The 19,458-nt window shown below is 33.4% G+C and overlaps 2 protein-coding genes and 1 long non-coding RNA gene across 3 annotated transcripts; 1 reads left to right on the top strand and 2 right to left on the bottom strand.

The window, feature by feature from the left end:
- Positions 1 to 6,995: 6,995 nt before the first annotated feature.
- On the bottom strand, positions 6,996 to 7,724 carry LOC136062634 (uncharacterized mitochondrial protein AtMg00810-like). Its single transcript, XM_065761935.1, has 2 exons — positions 7,445 to 7,724; positions 6,996 to 7,222 (listed from the first exon to the last, which is right to left on the bottom strand). The coding sequence occupies exons 1-2, from the start codon at positions 7,722 to 7,724 to the stop codon at positions 6,996 to 6,998; spliced, it is 507 nt and encodes a 168-aa protein (XP_065618007.1).
- Positions 7,725 to 9,381: 1,657 nt separating this feature from the next.
- Positions 9,382 to 10,840, top strand: LOC111988972 (probable disease resistance protein At5g43740). The gene is given in 6 exon segments (XM_065761934.1): positions 9,382 to 9,915; positions 9,917 to 9,985; positions 9,987 to 10,071; positions 10,074 to 10,321; positions 10,324 to 10,596; positions 10,598 to 10,840. Coding segments are annotated over 6 exon segments (1,452 nt in total).
- A 517-nt stretch (positions 10,841 to 11,357) lies between these two features.
- Positions 11,358 to 13,019, bottom strand: LOC136062645 (uncharacterized). Its single transcript, XR_010624375.1, has 2 exons — positions 11,751 to 13,019; positions 11,358 to 11,623 (listed from the first exon to the last, which is right to left on the bottom strand). It is a non-coding gene; the product is annotated as an uncharacterized LOC136062645 (long non-coding RNA).
- Between the last annotated feature and the right edge of the window lie 6,439 nt (positions 13,020 to 19,458).

Raw genomic sequence — 19,458 nt, 5'->3', positions numbered from 1 at the left:
ATTGATATTTAGTCATTGTAGTAATATTATTGTTGCAATAAGCTGTCACTTTGAAATTTCCATTGTAATAAATTGCAAAATAATTGGTATCAAGTTATTACTATAATTTCTTCAATTTAAGTTATTGCATAAAAATTTCTTATTGCAATTTAGTATTAATTCCTCTATTGCAACTAAAAATTATAAGTTATTGCAGCTAATTATTATTAATGTAATAATTTATTGCTTTTAAGTTATTATTGCAACAATTTTTAATTTGTAGATATGATATTATATTTAATACTACTATATTAATTTTACTGTATTAACACTTGATGTAATAGACTTATTTTGGTGTAGTGACACTCCAGCGTTTTTTCTAATCGTGCTACTAACATAATTTTTTAGTAAAATTTCAAAATAATTGTTGACATCACTATTTTTTATAAGTTGTGTATGTGTGTTACATTTTTTTTTTTTTTGAATGCAAATACTTTGTTACAAATAATTACAAATGCCATTATGAGGAAGTCAAATATTTTAGATGAAAATTTGAAAATTATGTATTAATAATAACTATTCATTTATTTATTGTTGCAAGCCATTACTATCTATTTTGATGCATTTCATAAATTTCCACCCCCAAACCCCCAAAAAAAAAAAAAAAAATTAGCCCTATTACCAAAGTGGTAGGTAAATTAATGAAAAAACAAAAGCAATATATATATATATATATAAAAGAGAAGTTGTACGAAGACATCTCCGGTGTTTCTCCTATTCTGCAGACCAGAAAGTTAAGTATGGCCATTGGCCAGTATGTCCTCAGATTGTCAAGTATGTCCTTCACCTACAAATCGTAGACGTTTCACAAAAGATACCAAAAAATATAACTANATTTTATTCTCACTTCCTATTAAAATATTATTTATTTGTTTTTTTTTTCTTTTGTTTTCCTTTTCTTTATAGTTCAGAACTCTCAACTCTCACCTCTCTCTCTCAACTCTCTTAGCTCTCTCTCAACTTCCTCTCACTATTGCCAGCCCACTCCTACGCTGTTGACCCACGCCGCCAACCCATCTCACCCTTACTTGGTTGCTTTATTTTTATTTTAAAATTTTTTTTCCTGTTGTGAGCTGTGGTGTGGTGATGGTTGTGGTTGTGTGGGTAGATCGACGTCTGTAGGTGGTTGGGTTCGTTAGCATTAGTGGGCTGTGGGCTATGGTGTGGTTGAATAGTCAGCATTGGTTGGGTTCATCGGCATCGGTGGGTTGTGGTGTGGTTGGTGTGTTGTGGTGGGTCAGTGTGGTTCATGAGTGGGTTGTTGGGTTTAATACGGCGTCTGTGTGGGTGGGTTTGTGGGTAGATTGATGTGTTCGTGGTGGTGGCTTGGGTGGGTTTCGTGGTGGTGGCTTGGGTGGGTTTCGTGGTGGTGGGTGTGGGTGTTGCCTGGTGGGTTTGATGGGTGTGGGCTTGGTTGATTTTTTTTTTCTTTGTTGTGGGCTGTGGTGGTGGTGGTGGTGGTTGTGGTTGTGGCTGTGTGTGTGGCTGTGTGTGTGGCTGTGATGGTTGTGTGTAGTGGTCGTGTGTAATAGATATATTATTTTATTGTAATAGATATATTATTTTATTGTGATTTTTATATTATTTTATTGTGTTGAAAGCTAAAATAGATCTATTGTTGTAGCATGTGTGTAGGTAAAATAGATAAAGTAACTTTTTATAGTGTCAAATAGCTAAATTTTTAGCTCCACTACTGTGGATGCTCTAATAACCTTGGAGCAACTTGGCCGAACATTGCAAATGGAAATGGGCCACTGAACTGCTGGAGTGCAAGCTTGTAATAAGCAAACACTTCTTTGAGTGTTGGTTGAGAATGAGGAGCAGCGGAGAAGAAACATGAAAAGAAGGAAATTGGGAAACAAGTATTTTTGGCCTAAAAAGTTTACTACTCAGAGGAGAGACATAGCCAAACACTCACTTTTTAAGCCTCACTGTATGAGAGAAATGTAGGGGGGCTTTGCCTTTTACAAGAACACCAGCTTTGGGTGTTCTAAAAGAATACTATAAAAAAAAATATTAAAATTTTATTTTTACATACAAGACATTAAAATAATATAAAAAAATCTATCTTTCTTCTCTCTTTATCTTTGCCCTCTCTCTCATTTTTGTCTCTCTGTTTCTCTTTCTCAACCACCCACCAACAACCCAAACCCAAAACAACCACCACCAAAACCAATCAGCACCGCCACCAAACCAACCCAAACTCAGAACAACCACTCACCACCAAACCCAATCAATACCCACAACAAAAAACACATACAACACGGCAAAAACCTGAACCCACGGCAAACCCACGTACAATCCATGGTAAACCCACCATACAACCCATGGCAAACCCATATACAATCCACGGCAAACCCACCACCAATCCACGCCAATCTTTGCCGCGATTGGATTGCATTTGTAATTATTGTGATTTCATTAGATTTAACTAAAAAAGTAATAGATTTGAGGTATTTGCGTATTTTCCAAACATAAAATGAGAAATTTGTTAGTTTCAAAAATAGGGGGAAAATTTGTAAACTACACCAAACATAGAGGGAGGAAAGTAATTTTACCCCTATAATCTCTTTACTAGATTAACACTAAAATCATAAGAAATTAAAATAACATAAGAAAATATATACGCTCTATTTTTTTTTTTTTTTTTTTGTGGCTAATTATGTGCATGAAAGAATATATTAAACATCGTCTACTTCATTATAAAAAGGGGGAAAAAAAATCAACTTCTTCATTCACTTAACAGCTAAAATGTGACGAAAAATATGTGTTAAATTTATTAAACTCTAAATTAGTCGATTTTTTTTTTTTTTGAAACCAAATTTGTCAAATTTTTTTTTAGCATCATATAAAATTATATTACATAATATAAGTATACTACTAAATTAAAATATATAATAAAACAGCTTAACATATATTACTGTTCTTTTAATCTCAAAATTTTGCAAGCCCGTTGGGAGGAGTTTAAAACCTTAACCCGGACCCGCGAAACCGGATTAGTCATGGGTTCGGATACCGGTGGGAAACCAAAAAAAAAAAAAAAAAAAAAAAAAAAAAATGTTCTTTTAATCTCAAAATTTTTTCTTCCAATTCGTAACATACGCGTAGATACATCTATTTTCGGCTTTATTTCCATTTCCCTTTTTTATGCCTATTTTACAAAGATTGATTAAATTTTGATCAAAATGAAACAAAACGTATTTCATTCCATACATATTTCGTCCCATACATTACTAACTATGGATCTATCTTGACCCATCCAAAATTTTTATTTCACTTCCTCCATTTCAAGTGGGACAGGTTTGGGTTTATTTTTTATAATTTTATTTATTTATTTTGATCCTAATATTTTCTAAAAATTACTAACTATATCCTAGCTATCATCTACCTAACACAGGTTTGGGTTAATTTTTTAATTTTGTTTTTCATTTTTATCCTTAATGTGGGGGGTGGAAGCCCAAACTTATGTATTGGGCCTAAGACCCTATTTGAAGGTTACTGTATGTCCGAAGAGGTGAAAGCTATTGATAAGAAGTCCGTATGAAAGAAAGATATCTGGAAATGAAGGGGAACAGTCCGAAGAGAACACCAGTGGTCCGAAGAGGTCGTTCTCCTAGGATGCAAAGATTCTTGGTTAAGCAAATATCTGGAGGGTTCGAGTGATCTTCCTAATGATTTCAGTGATAAGGATAAGCTTTGGGCATGCCTGGAGATGAGAAGAATAGAGAAATATCTAAAAGAAAAAGCTGCCATCACCACATTAAATGTACTGCATCTGCTTTTCTGGCCGCATTAATGTGAAGAAGACCCTTGAACAGTGTCATCTTAGCTACTACCACTCACAAAGAGCTAAAGAGGAGATCTGACGTGATATATACTCAAGTGGACACTTAGATGAAGAACAAGTGGACGATGAAGATGATGAGGAATGATGCTATATAAAGGAAAAAAGCCTCTGATAAAGAGGGGGGGAGAAAAAGGAAGAAGAAAATGGAAGTTGACGGTAGCTCTAAGAATTGTACTCATCTTTCATTCAATAATATATCTCCTCGGACATCAATTTGAAAAGCTTGGAAGTGTGTTTTTATGTCAGTTCATTCTTTAATACCATAGTTAACTATTGTTTAGTTTACAATTAGCCTAGTTCTTTCGCCAGCTCTCTACAAATTCATTGTTCTGGGTTCATTGGGCTCATAATCCAAATCTTTTGGGTTTGGGCTACAAAAACAGACCCTACACTTAATATTTTCTAAAAATTACTAACTATATACTATCATCTACCTAACACGACATGGTTTTTTCATTTTTCCTTTTTTACGCCTTTTTTTTTTTTTTACAAAGATTGTTTAAATTTTGATCGGAATGGAGCACAAACGTATTTCATACTATATATTACTAACTATATATGTATCTATCTTACCCCTCCAAAGCTTTTGTGTCACTTCCTCGATTTCAAGTGGGACAGGTTTGGGTTTTTATTATTATTATTATTATTATTATTATTATTATTATTATTTATATTAATTTTAATTCTAATTTTTCATTTTATCCTTAATATTTTTCTAAAAATTACCATCCATCTAACACGATAAAGGGTCCCCTTATTTATTTTTTTAAAATTATCATGTATTTTTAAATATTAGACACCCCAAATTAAGAGTGAATCCCCAAAAATGTAAGAGTTAACTCCTAAAAAAGAAAGACTAGCTAACTCGGTAGCCTCTGAAAAAAATGAAACTTTGAAAAAGTTTAGTTTTTAGAACCCAAAAAAGAAAAACACCGCTAGAATAATGTTTTTCCTTTTAGTTATTTCTTCTTTTATTTGGTGTTTATTGAGTTTAAGTAGTGATTTTTAATAAAAGCAGTCATTTTATTTTTCTACAAAAAGAATACCAAATAAGAGAAGGCGTCAATTTTCCAAAAGTTTCTTTAATATTTTCAGTATTTCCCATAATGTTTCAAATTCAAACAAATAAAATAATTTTCAATTAAAATGTATGTGAAATCCAACTGTTAGATTATACATTTTTATTATTTTAACACCCATGTTTAATTGGATTTAGATCCTCTATATTTTTTAGGGTATTCTACCAAATAGATTTTCTTAAATCTTAACCATTCTTTAATGATTTAATGGTTTGAATTTTGCTATGTCGTCATTCTTCTAACAATAATCTGAATTGTTTTATTTGCAACATTATTTTATTATTTTAAGAATACTGTTAGTAGAATGCTGACATGATAAAATTTAGATTTTTAAATCATAAAAGAGTGGTTAAGATTTAAGGAAATCTATTGTTAGAGTATCCTAGAAAATCTAGAGGATTTGAATCCATGTTTAATTTTATTTTTATTGGATATTATGGCTATTCTATCAATAAATGCATATTTCATTTATAATTTATACAAAAAAATTGAAATCTAAATATTTTAATAGATTAGATACTTATTAATCTCTAATTGTCCTAAAATTTTGCAAGTATGAAGGATATAAAAAAAAAAAAAAAATCAAACAAGAGATTTGTTAAAATATACATCCAAAAAAAAAAAAAATTCAAATAACTCAAACAAATCAAATAAATAAATAGATATAAGAATTACAAGTATTTTGTAATCCTATATTCACAAAAAACTTGTGATCTTATTAAAATTTTGTAAATTTGAATATACTATTGAATGTAATTACCATTGCTTACGTTGCCACTCGGTTAGGGGTTTTCAGTTTTCACGAGCAAGCATATTTACAATTTGGAGGAGAAGCTTGAGTTAAAGATAGAATGTCATTAAATTGCGAATTTGAGTTCAAGTCCAATAAAATATATATTGCATCTCATTCATATATATATATATATGCACATATATGTATAGCACATGTATTTTCACAAAATCATTCTTTTTAGTCTTAATCTTAAGTCAATTTAAACAATTCAGTATAAATTTGTTAACTTCACTTTGACATAAACTGATTTTGATTGGATTTTTTATTTTTATATTTATATTTTAAACGTTATTCTTTTTACTAGGTTCATGGATTTCAAATCATTGGGTCTCTCTATATTTCATCCTCTCTCAGTATTTACAATGTTTTCCCTATTGTGTTATTGTTGATGAAGTGGGCATTTTATTTCCTTTATTCACTCATGATTTAGACTTTAGCGTCTACAATATTGTGAGGGTTGCTTATTGTGAGATCATTTAACCCCGAGTTGGTCTATCTAACATGGAAAATTATCTTTGCATTTTGCAATATGAATGCAATGTTTCTCTCACATGTTCATTTTTTATTTTCGTGGCTATACTTGCTCGTTTGGCTTGCGCATTTTGCGTCCATGTCTGGCGCAAAACGCGGTTCAGCCATTTTTTTTTTTTTTTTTTGGCTTTCAGCCGTAAAGGCTGACTTTTTCAACCGTAAACAGTGTATTCGTGCACTGTTTACAGAGTCACAAATTTCACTTTTTAATAACTTTTTTATTAAAAATGAGTCTCATGGTACTATTTACACATTTAAAAATTATTTTGCTACTGTATTTTTCAGTTTTCAATTTTAGTTTTCAGCTGTATCCAAACGGACATATCACATACGTTGCCTCTTGGTTAGGGAGTTTCACAAGCAAGCATGCAATGTATATGAAAAAAATTAATTTGGTGAAAACTGATTTGCTCAGCTTCATTCATTGAATAAAATCCCAATACATACAAGCTAAGAGGTTAAGCAAATGTTCAACTCTGTAACTAACTTAACAAACTCATACACGTGTGAACAGTAATTAACAAATCTAACAAACTATGACATGTGCTTGACTAAACTAACTCTATTTACAAAAGCTATAGATCGTTTACTACACAAATATCAGTTAAACTACATTGTCAATTAGACAGACTTGGATTCATCTTGGACTCCTTTATCTCTATAGCATCTCTGTAGCTCGAGGCTTGATCCCTTGATGACTTAGCTGTTAACCCTTCATAATAGATCCTTCAAGTTCTGCACCACTTGCTCCTGCACTAGCTGCTGCATTGTGTGACTGTCTGAGCTGGTCTGGTGTAGCAGCTTGACTTGCTGCACTCTTTTGCCTTTGATACTCTCCCTCAAGATGGACTGAGGAAGGATATATATTGATCAGTCCCATTTTGGACATCAATTCAGAAAACTGTTTGTAACTCAAAGCTTTAGTTAACAAGTCTGCCAATTGATAGTGTGTTCTCACATGATCCAATTTGATCACTTTAGTTAGAACTTTATCTCTCACAATGTGGCAATCAATCTCTATATGCTTGGTCCTTTCATGAAACACTGGATTGGATCATATATGCAGAGCTGATTGGCTGTCATAAAATAACAATGCTTCTCTATCATGCCTAACCTGTAAGTCTCCCAACAAGTAAAGAATTCACACAATTTTACAAGTTGACATAGCCATAGCCCTATATTCTGCCTCAATTGAAGATCTTGATATAGTGGACTGCTTCTTTGACTTCCAAGAGACTAATGAATCCCCAATAAAGATGCAGTACCCTATTACTAACCTCCTTGTATCTAGACAAGATGCCCAATTTGAATCACTGAACCCTTTGGCATGAAGTTTTGAGCTTGTAGAGAAGAAAACACCTTTCCCTGGTTCATTCTTAAGGTAATGCAAAACCTTTAGAGCAGTTGTATAATGAGGCTTCCTTGGCTTTGCCATTAATTGGCTCAACCTGTGCACTGCAAAAGTGATGTCAGGTCTGGTGATGGTCAAATAAAGCAATCTCCCTACAAGCCTTCTATACTAAGTTGGATCATCAAGCAACTCACCCTCATACTTGCTGAGTTTCAAGGTATGATCCATAAGAACTTTAGCAGGCTTGCATCCAAGTAAACCAGCATCCTCTAATATCTCTAGAGCATATTTTCTTTGACATAAGGAAATTCCCTTTGCTTTCTAGCCACCTCCAAACCAAGAAAGTATTTCAATTCCCCTAAATCCTTCAACTTAAATTTCTGATCTAATAAGACCTTAAATTCCTCAACCTGCTTCTTATCATTGCTTGCAATTAGGACATCATCAACATAAACTAATAGCACAATGAAAGACTCACCTTGTTATCTAGTGAATAAGGAGTAATCTGCCTTAGACTGAACAAAATCAAAACCAATTAAGGCAGCAGAAAATTTGGGGAACCACATTCTAGATGCCTGTTTAAGACCACAGAGTGACTTGTTGAGCTTGCAAATCACTTGTTGTGACTGCTCCCCCTTGCTGTGAAAGCCTGGTGGAAGAGACATGTAGACTTCCTCATGCAAATCTCCATGGAGAAATGCATTATTGGCATCAAGTTGGTTGAGAAACCAGCCTTTCACAGCAGCAATAGCAAGCACACATTTGACAAAAACCATCTTGGCCACAAGAGAGAAAGTATCAATGTAATCCAACCCCTCCTTCTAGGTAAAACTCTTAGCAACCAATCTGGCCTTATACCTCTTAACTGAGCCATCAGACTTGCACTTCACTTTATACACCCATTTACGACTTATAGGTTTCTTACCAGGTGGGAGGGAAGTGAGTGTCCAAGTATTTTTAACTTCCAATGCTTTGATCTTAGCATCCATGGCCTCTTGCCATTTGGGATTGCCAATTGCTTGGTGATAGTAAGTGGGTTCTGTGATTGAGGAAATGGAACAACAAAAGGTTTTGTATGTAGGAGAAAGGTTATCATAAGAGATATAAGCATGAAGAGGGTGAGATGTACCTGAAGTTGAATTGGAGTGAACTGGAATGGGAGCTGATGTTACCTGGTTACAATGATAGGCCTCAAGGTATGAGGATGGCCTAGAAAGTCTTGTGGACCTCCTAGGGACAACAGAGGGCTGATCAGATGTAGTAGAAAGAGAATTAGGTGCATCAGATGCAGGCAATGGAACATCAGCAGCAGCAGGAAAATACTGAATATCCTAATCAAAATCATGATGAATTTGGACAAAAGTATCATCAGAAAGAGTTGAAGATGATGAAGTAGGAGTGGATAAAGGAAAATCAAGAAAATTTGAGGAAGGGGCAGTTGGAATAACAGGTAAAGGAATTAGATCAGTGGACTGGGGAGATGTACCCGAGGAGAAAGGAAAATTGGTCTCATAAAACACTACATCCCTAGAGATGAAAACGGAATGAGAATCAAGATCAAAGGGCATATATCCTTTGATATTGAAAGGATATCCTAGAAAAATGCATTTTCTTGCTCTAGGTGTGAACTTATGCTTTTGAGGATTGATATTGGTGGCATAACAAAGACAACCAAACAGTTGAACTCAAGAACTTGAGCCTAGAAGTAACGAGAAGAGTGGAATGTGCAGAGCAGCAACGAATGACACCGACAGTCCAAGTGAATGGCTGGCTGCAAAGGGTACATGACTTGTACAGGGAGGTGGAATTTATCCTGCAAAAAGGCGATCTCGAATTACAGAAGAAGGGTTTTCTCAGTCGCTTTCCTAGGAATTGCTACTCCAGCTACAGGCTTGGAAAGAAAATAAGTAAGAGGCTCATTGCAGTGTCACAAGTAGGGGTGGCAATTTTTACCCATATCCATGAAGAGTCACAAGCAATAACAGATGCAAATTTTGACGTTGTTTCTTACCAGTTGCTACGTGCTTCAGTTGATGAGATGCCTATGGAGAATGATAGCGTGGGATTGGACTCATTGCTTGAAGAGGTTTGGAGTTGTCTTGAGGACATAGATGTCAGTAGTATTGGATTATGTGGAATAGGGCGTGTAGGGAAGACTACCCTCTTGAAGAAGATTAATAATGAGCTCCTCATCCGAAGCCACAATTTTGATGTAGTAATTTGGGTGGTAGCTTCCAAGGAAGTGAATATGGAAAAGACCCAAGAAGTCATTCTAAAACAAATTAGAGATTGCTGATCATATATGGGCTCGTAAAAGTGAGGAACAGAGAGCTACAGAGATTTTTAAGGGTATTGAGAACAAAGAAGTTTATGCTGATGATTGATGAAATATGGGAGCGAATTGATCTTGTGAATATTGGTATTCCTCCTCCAGATCATCAAATGAGTCCAAAGTAGTATTTACAAGTCGATCAAGGGACGTGTGTGGCCTAATGGAAGCTCAAAGAAGGATAAAAGTGGCGTGTTTAGCACGAGAGGAAGCAATTAATTTGTTTCAAATGAAGGTGGGTGGAGAAATTCTAAAATCTCATCAAGATATGCCAAAGCTTGCCCAAGTTGTTATGGAAGAGTGTGAAGGTTTGCCCCTTGCACTTATCACTATCGGGCGAGCCATGCGTAGCACTGTAGCAGGAAGAATCCTGAGGAATGGGACCATGCAATAAGTGTATTACAAAGTTATCCATCAGAATTTTCAGGTACAGGGGATCATGTATTTCCTGTTCTCAAATTTAGCTATGATAGCTTGCCTAGTGTCAGGGTCAAAGATTGTTTTCTTTACTGCTCCGTATTCCCAGAAGACTATAATATCAGAAAGGATGAACTGATCAAACTTTGGATTGGAGAAGGGCTTTTAGTATTAGATGAACATGAAGATATACATGGTGCGTCCAAATCTAGGAGAATTTATTATTGGAAGTTTGAAGCTCTCATGTTTGTTGGAGAGTGATGAATCTGAGGAATTTATTAGGATGCACGACGTGATCCGTGACATTCTTGTCAGGGATACTATGTTGAAGACATTCTCAAATGAATTCTTTCATTACATGTGTGCCCTGAAAGTTTTAGATTTGTCAGGTAATCGTTGCATAACAAGTTTACCCAAGTCTATTGGCAAATTATTCAACTTAAACGATCTTTAATCTGTCAGAAACTCTCATAATGGAGTCACAATAAGAGCTCAAGAAACCCAAAAAGTTGAAATTTTTGCTATTAGATTATACAAGACTTCTTTGAGATATCCCTTTGGAAGTGATATCAAGTCTTTCGCGTTTGCAAGTGTTTAGTATGGTAACAGAGGAGTTCAGGCCTTCTGCAGTTGTATATTATCATGAAGGTTTCTTGTTAGAGGAGTTGGGGCGCTTGGAGGACTTGGAAGACATAAGGATCACAATACATTCAGCCATAGGTGCAGAAGCAATATTAAAGTCACCAGCATTGCAGCAAAGCATAAAAAAATTGTCACTCAACCCTTGCTCTAGTTTTGAATTTTTCGAACTAATACATTTTCTTCTATGACAACAATGCAGCATCTAGTGAAGCTGGAAATAATGTTTTGTAACTTGCACAGTTTTGGATATGTTGTAAAAGAGGAGGCACCTGATACAATCCCTTACAAAAGTATTAAAGTCACCAGCATTGCAGCAAAGCATAAAAAAATTGTCACTCAACCCTTGCTCTAGTTTTGAATTTTTCGAACTAATACATTTTCTTCTATGACAACAATGCAGCATCTAGTGAAGCTGGAAATAATGTTTTGTAACTTGCACAGTTTTGGATATGTTGTAAAAGAGGAGGCACCTGATACAATCCCTTACAAAAGGGGTTTTACAATTAGTCCAAATGATTGTTTTCATAGCCTTCTTGAGCTGGTGATTTGGAGGTCTGATTTCTTGTGCGCAACATGGCTTGTTTATGCTCCACGCCTTCAAAAAATTACAATAGCTTCTTCTAAAATGCAAGGGATAATAGGAGATGATTTGTTCAATGAAGAAAATGAAATAAAAGTTGAAATAACTTTTAGTCTAAAAACTCTTCATTTTCACAGTTTACCTGGTCTAAACAGCATCTGCTCAAGAGCCCTGCCCTTTCCTTGTTGGAGCGAGATCCAAGTAAGCCACTGCAGAAAGCAAATTAAAGGAGAGGCAAGATGGTAGAACTGGTTGGTTTGGGAGGACATGGCCAACAAGGATGGTTTTAGCACAAAATTCATAGAAATCTCAACTACGTTTGGAGAGGAGGAAACTTCAGATCCATTGGTGAGTCAGAATCTAGTTTTTTCTTTAAAGAAATTTGTTGGTAATTTTTCTTTCAGATATTTGAATGATTGCAGCTATAGGGGGGAAAATGAAGTCTCAGTTTTAGAAATTTTATTTCAAAACCTTTCAATAAAAAATGGAAAACTTATCTATACTTTTTTACTCTTCGTAACAGTGATACTCTCCATCTGCAGTCTGTGTAATAAGGAGATGGAATCGGTGGAGCACCTTGTGAGGGGTTGCGAAGTGGCGAAAGAATTCTGGCAGAAGCTGAAAGTGCCCTACAGTATGAAGCACACATTTAACTTACATATGGGAAAGTGGATTGAATCCAACTGTAGAAGTGAGATCTGCTCCTTGGTGATGGGAATTCCATGGAAAATTTTGTTTCCATTGGGGGTTTGGCATCTGTGGCTGCATCGGAACAACTATGTCTTCAAATCAGGTAAGGTGGAGCCCTTATGGTTCAAGAAATGTATTAAGGAGAGTGCCGAATTCTATGCCATGAGTTTTAATGCTAAAGTGAGAAGGAATAAAGCTGTGATACCGGTTGGTTGGTTGAAGCCACCTGAGGGTTGGGCTAAACTTAATACTGATGGATCAGTTTTGGGGAACCCAGCGAGGGCTGGAGGTGGAGGCGTGATCAGGGGCAAAGAAGGTGAATGGCTTGCTGGATTTGCTAGACCTCTAGGACAAACAAACAGCTGCAAGGCTGAGTTATGGGCATTAAGGGATGGGCTGCTGCTGGCTAAGGAGTTGAACCTTACTAGTCTCATAGTTGAGCTTGATGCTTTAAGTGTGGTTCTCCTATTAAAAAACAACACTTGCAACTTGCTAATGGAGCCCCTTCTAACTGATTGCAGGAACCTATTGAAGGCGTTCACTAATACTCAGGTGGTCCATGCCTATCGCGAGGCCAACCAATGCGCTGATGCATTGGCAAAAATGGGAGCTACTTCCCTTCACTCTTTTGTTGTCTTTTGGACTCCTCCGCCTGTGGTGGATGGTATTTTAGCTCATGATAGAGCAAATGTTGTTTGTAACAGACTAGTTTCTCTTTAATCTAATATTAGTTCATGGTTTACCAAAAAAAAAAAAAAAAACAGTGATACTCTTGGACACAGTAATTTTTTTGTTCCGCTTTAGTCAACTCAGAAAATTGTTCCTACTCTGAAATCTATATATTCCTATGGTTATAATAGAAAGTGTAGGAGAGACATAATGCAGGCTAAACAAAATTTTCAGTTTTTTCTGTTACAGGCTTACAGGTTACAACGCAAATAATTGAGGAAGATATATAAGTAACTTGGGTCTCACAAAGGTTGATGAGAGAATTGTAGTCCATAATTTTAGGAACTCAAGTCAACTACATGATCATTATCAATTGCCACGTAAAATCGTAATCAGGTTTACCCCATAGGGGCATAAATAATGTATTATCTAGCCTTCATTTGTTTCGATGGAAAATCTTGTGTAAATATAGTTTTCCGTGTTTTTCAGTATTTGATAGCATAAAAAAAGATAAGTTAAAGGAAAATTATCTTTGGTCAATATAAAAAATATGACTTATTTTTAGAGATTGTTTTTTATTAAATTTTTTTAAAAAACAATTTTATCTCATAGCAAACTAAATAAGAAAAGTTAGGAGGCTGTTTTTCAACTCATTTAAAGTTACTACCAAATATTAAAAAATGAGATAGTTTTATAGAAAATGTTTTTTGGTGCTATTATTTTATTAAGATAAAAAGTTCGAAATCAACATTTAGAATTGGAGCGTCTTGTTGGAAACTATAGACTACAGTCCAACAACACTACATGGGCATTCACATTAAAAATCCAAAATCAACGATTGTTATTGGATCAAGACCTATGCTTAAAAAAATGTAAACACAAGTCCAAGAGTGGTACAATTGTGGCGCCTCCAGGGGTTGTGTACTATTCCAATTATTCACCAGCAATGCAAGGTTTTGAAGGTTGCAGCGTGAGGAATATGATGGTTGGTGGATTCTCCTTTATCAGCTGGAGTATTGGCTGCTGATAGTGTCGTTCATTATGGTAATTCTAATGGAGAATAATCTTATTTAATGCATTCTGAAAATACTAATTGGGTACAACAACGATAGCCTAGTTTGCCTGGATGGTTGGAGCTGTTGAGTGAGCCTTCGCTGCCCAACTCTCAAGGTATGATGTTCCTTTTTATTTTTAACGGAAATATTTTAGATATTGAATTCAACTTGCATTCATACTCAATAACTTTAGAGTCACAATATTTTTCGCAACTGTTAAGGTGACTAATTGCAAATGGTTGACAAAAAGATGATGTTTAATAAGCGTGCATGAGAATCAATAATAACAACTTAAAAGTTATGAAATTTGTTCTAAAAAAATGTTGTGAGCCTATATTAGGCTAAACTAGTATAGTTACACAAGACAAACGCCTAGTTACAGCTTACAATACAAATGTTGTGACTTGTGAGGGTAGATCAATAACAAATGCCTTAAACTGTTCATATAGATAAAAGTAGTAATAGTTCGAAAAAATTTTATATTGTATTTATAAGATAGTACTAGTTTAGTTGTGCGGCTTTACACAGTTTGTGCCTTTATTAAAAATACCTAGTTATCTAATAATATGTATATATACACACACTTTTAACCCCAAAAAAAAGAGCATCAAATGAATATATAGTTAATTACTACTAAATAAATTTATAATCAAAATTAAGTCAGGAAAAATAAAATTTCCATATAATTTTGTAGTATTTGATTTCTTAATAGTGTTATTTGTTATTCCTTCTTGTTGTATTGCCTTGTTTAATCCAATTTATTGAGTAAATTAGCCATATTATATATCGATAAAGAGATGTAAGAGGATACAAAAATTTAATAATAAGTAATTTTTTATCTAAAAAAGAGAGAATAATAGATTTAAAGTTAAAAAATTATTTAAGTAATATTTAAATATATAAAAAATCTCATTTCAATTTTTGCCTTAGGCCCTAAAATGCATAGAGCCACAATTGGGGGATTTAAGTTATAAAACACGTTTTTCTCAAAAAAAGAAAAAATGAAAAAAAAAAAAAAGATGTTAGAGAAACTTGAATACAAAAATTTAGTAATAAGTAATTTTGCATTTAAAAAAGCGAGAATAATAGATTTTAAGTAAAAAAAATATTTAAGTAATATTTAAAATATTTAAATATATTAAACATCTCATTTTAATTTTCGCATTAGGTCCCAAAATGGCTGAGCTACACATGGGAGATTTAAGTTATAAAACATGTTTTGTTTTGTTTTTGTTTTTGATTTTGGTTTTTGCATTGCTGCTAAATTGACAAGTTGTCAATATCAATGGTAGACAATAAAATAATATTAGTGATACACCCATAACAATTTATCATTCCAAGAAGTTGTGAAAAAATGTTTATTTGGGTCTTTGCGGTATTACTCGAATATAAATCAAAGGAGGTAATAGATGTACCTGATGATAAGGCACATTCCTCCTTCTCCTTCGTGCTGATTGGGAAATTAATGCCATTAGGCATTAGCTAACATCGAAAATAGTCATCCGGGCTTCAATTCTTGACTCTCTATCAAGGCTTCAATTGCGCAGCCCACAATCTTGCAAAATGGTCTTCCTTTGCCCAACTCCATGGGCTCTTTACTCCTGAACTTCTGCCCAATTCCTAGTTTATCTCTATGTTTGTTCGTGTAAAAATAAAGAAATAATGTATGGGTATGACTCTCCTCCATTGAAATTAGAGTCCAACTCGAAAATTTATTGAGGCATGTAAGAGCCCAGCCCATTAAATTCATTCAGGAAGACCCAAACCTCGAACCAACAAAAGATTACAGATATGGAAGGCCTGTAACTAGGCCCAAAAGACATGCCTTTTTCCTAGACATGGCAAGCAGTGGCAAACGGTTGGGTCAGGTTGTATTTTCACATAAAAATGAATAAAAATATAAAAATAAATGTCACATTTTTAGATAGAACGAATCAAATCAATCAAGGAATGAAATTGCAATTAGGATCCTCTTTTTTTTTTTTTTTTTTTTGGTTCATTGAAATAAAACAAACAAACCAAAAAAACATAAAACTTTTATACTTTTCCAATTTCAATAGTTTTGAGCATGACTAAAATTCTTTATAGTCATGATAACAAAATTTTCCATATTAATAACACACAGCTAGGATGCTTTTAATTACAAATTTACAACTTGAGAGAGAGATAAACTATAAGGGGCACAAAACTTAAAATATATATATATATATATTTTAAGTTTACACACTTCAAATTCAAAGTTTACTAATGATATGGTTTTTTGGATTTTTTCCATTACTTTAGTTTTGTTTTGTGCTAGTTAGACTTAATGTTAGTAACTTAGTCTTAGTAGTTAACCCTACTACTTAGTGTTTAACTTAGTGTTAGATGTTTAGTAATGTAGATATGTAGTTGTAGATGCTTTTTTCCTTTTGTATTTTTTCTTTTTCTTTTAAATAGCTCTTTAAAAATAAATAAATAAATAAATGGGGGCATGGCCACTGCCACTGATGACTACCAAATGGTTAGATAGTGCCGGCATAGTTACTGAAGTGCTTTGTGCCTTTATGTCTATGCACCTAGAACCTTGGCAGGTAGTCTAAATATTTTTTAGGAAAAAAAAAAATTGAAAAAAACGGGTCGGGTTGGATTGTCTTGCAAAAACAGGTGGGCTGCGGGTTGGCTTATTTTTATTCGGGTAAAAAAAAAAAAATTCTGGATCAGGTTCGGATTCGGGTTTTACTATGTCTACTTTTCCTTACTATTTGCAAAAGCTTCATAATAAACCCTCTTTGAGTGCCTTCTTTACCATACCTCTTTACAAGATCTGAGATCGAGTTGCAAAATACAAGTACATAACAATCTAAAAAAGAAGTTATTTTATATAAACTTAAAATCAATCAATTTTGTGTCCCCTATTTTGATGAAATCAGGGAGAAATCCTTGTAGCTTAATAGCCAAAGAAAGATCAAGGATTCAAACCTATTCCATTTAGTGATTCAAGGAGCTCTCTGGCTTTGATAGTGGCTCTAATGGCCAACTTGAAGTATGGTAGTGGATCTAAACCAGAGCATGTGCCATGTTTTAGCCACTGTTCAGACCAGAAGTCAAAATCATCTTGAACGATAAAGCTTGGCCAGTACACCCATAGATCTTTCATACTATCCTTCACCTACAAACCAAATTCAACCAAAAAAAAAAAAAATCAAATAAATTATAGAACACTTTCTTAGACATAGAAGTTAATTTTCAACTAATTAACTTACCTTGCTCTTTGTCAGTTCAACTTTAGGATAGTATGTTACTATAGAATTATATTACACCAAAATAAGTCTATTACATCAAATATTAATACAACAAAATTAGTATAGTGGAATTAGACATAATATCATATCTACAAATTAAAATTCATTGCAATAATAACTTAAAAATGTTAAATTATTACATTAGTAATAATTAGTTACAATGACTTATAATTTTTTGTTGCAATAGAGGCTTTAATACAAAATTGTATTAAGAATATATATATATATATATATTGCAACAACTTAAATTGAAAAAATCATTGTAATAGCTTGATAATAATTATTTTGCAATCTTTTACAATGAAAATTTCAAAGTGACAGCTTATTGCAACAAATATATATATATATATATATATATTATTGCAATAAGTAAATATCAATTATTTTACAATCTATTGCAATGACAATCATGAAGTTGTAACGAAAATATTATTACAATAATCTAATATCAATTATTTTACAATCCATTGTAATGAAAAATTTAAACAATTATTCATTACAATGAAAAATATTGTTGCAATAACTTGACCCAAATTATTTTTGTTAATTATTTGCAATATATTGCAATAAAATTCGTGAAATAATAGCCTATTGCTACAAGATATTCAAAGTAGTAAATTGTTTATTGCAAGAACAAATATATTATTACATCAAAATTGTTATTAAAATATTTAAAGCTTATTGCAACAAAATTTTTTGTAGTACAATCCTATTACCCCAAATTTTATTACAACACTTCGGTTAAACTATTGTAATGACTCTGATGTTATTGCAACGATTTTTTTTCGAAGTACTAAATAATTTTTTTTTTTGTAGTGTTGGGAGCGAAAAATGGCTATAGGCCATGCACAATGAATTCTAAAGAAGGTTGTAAACAGCTATGCCTCACATTGCAAACAGAAATTGGCCACTGAAGGACAAGCTTGTAGTAGTTAAACTTCTCTTCACTGTTTGAATCAGGGAAGCAAATAATAAATAGGAAAAATACAAACATCTTTGCAATCATTTTTACTTCATCGATGTTTTCTGCTACAAAGTTTTAAACACTGAGGTCTATATAGACATATTGGTATAGACCATGGTTGTCAAAATCGTCGTCGCCCATGGATGTAGGCTATTGTAGAACCATGTAAGTCTTGGTGTTTTGTGTCTATTTTCTTTTGGATTAATTTTCTTCATTCCTATTGTTAGTTTGGAGATCTTTCACAAGCCTAAAATATTTTCACAATGAATCTTGGTAATTTGAGCTTCCACTATTTTACAACACACACATATATATATATATATTTATTTATTTATATTTTTGAGAACCATATTAGTAATCACATAAAAAACGAATAAAGGGTTCAATTACATCACTGTGACATTAACATGTAATTACCCAAAAATAAGTATCATGAGTCACGGCTGCATCTTACAATTCTTCATGGCTAATATAACTACACAACAAAAACATAAACAAAATGAGAAAATTAATTCCAAACAAAATGAGAAAATTAATTACAAAGTAAAAAATAAATTTTAAACTCACAAAAAGAGAAAGAAATCTCATAAAAAAGAAAACGCACTGGTTAGGGAATGTGTTTACATCCGGGAAGTAAGTTGTCGGAAACCTATTTCTACCACCACAGTTGTCAAATCGTCATTTGCAACCTATAGGAATTCCAACGGCGTTGAAGCACATGTGAACCTCTAATAGTTGAGGTGTACCTTGTCTAAAGTTACACCTCAACTGCACATTTTGTTGAGATACGATACTGAATTTACGGTTTAATTTATCTCTTGGGTGTCCATTGCGTCCAGTGCGATCTCTTGTATAGGAGGAAACCAAAATTGCCATTAGTAATTTAGGAAAACTTAACCACAACGAATCCAAACCCCAAATTATTTTTGGGAATGTGCCTCAACAATTAATATTTGGGAGCATTAAGAAGCATGTGACTTTTTCACTACAAAGCATATGTATCCAGTTACAAAATGATATGAGAATATTTTGTATTCTTTGATGGGATTTATTTGAAATGTACTATTTTTTGCTCCACTGAGCAAGTTATTTATTTATTTATTTATTTTTTATTTTGATGAGTGGCTCTTCTTGCATATAATGGTAGTCAAATTATGCAAATTGCTAAAACATAAATAAATATGGAAC

The sequence above is a fragment of the Quercus suber genome, unplaced genomic scaffold (genome assembly GCF_002906115.3).
Source record: "Quercus suber isolate HL8 unplaced genomic scaffold, Cork oak 2.0 scaffold_435, whole genome shotgun sequence".
NCBI lineage: Eukaryota > Viridiplantae > Streptophyta > Magnoliopsida > Fagales > Fagaceae > Quercus > Quercus suber.
Note: the sequence above shows the minus strand (reverse complement) of the source record. Positions and strands in the feature narration are given on the sequence as shown.

Excerpts from the sequence above, each read along its gene's own strand:
- LOC136062634 (XM_065761935.1), bottom strand. The coding sequence starts at position 7,724 with ATGGCAAAGCCAAGGAAGCCTCATTATACAACTGCTCTAAAGGTTTTG. Across the intron at positions 7,223-7,444 it reads GGCTATGGCTATGTCAACTT|ACTTGTTAACTAAAGCTTTG; the intron begins GTAAAATTGTGT and ends ATCAATTGGCAG.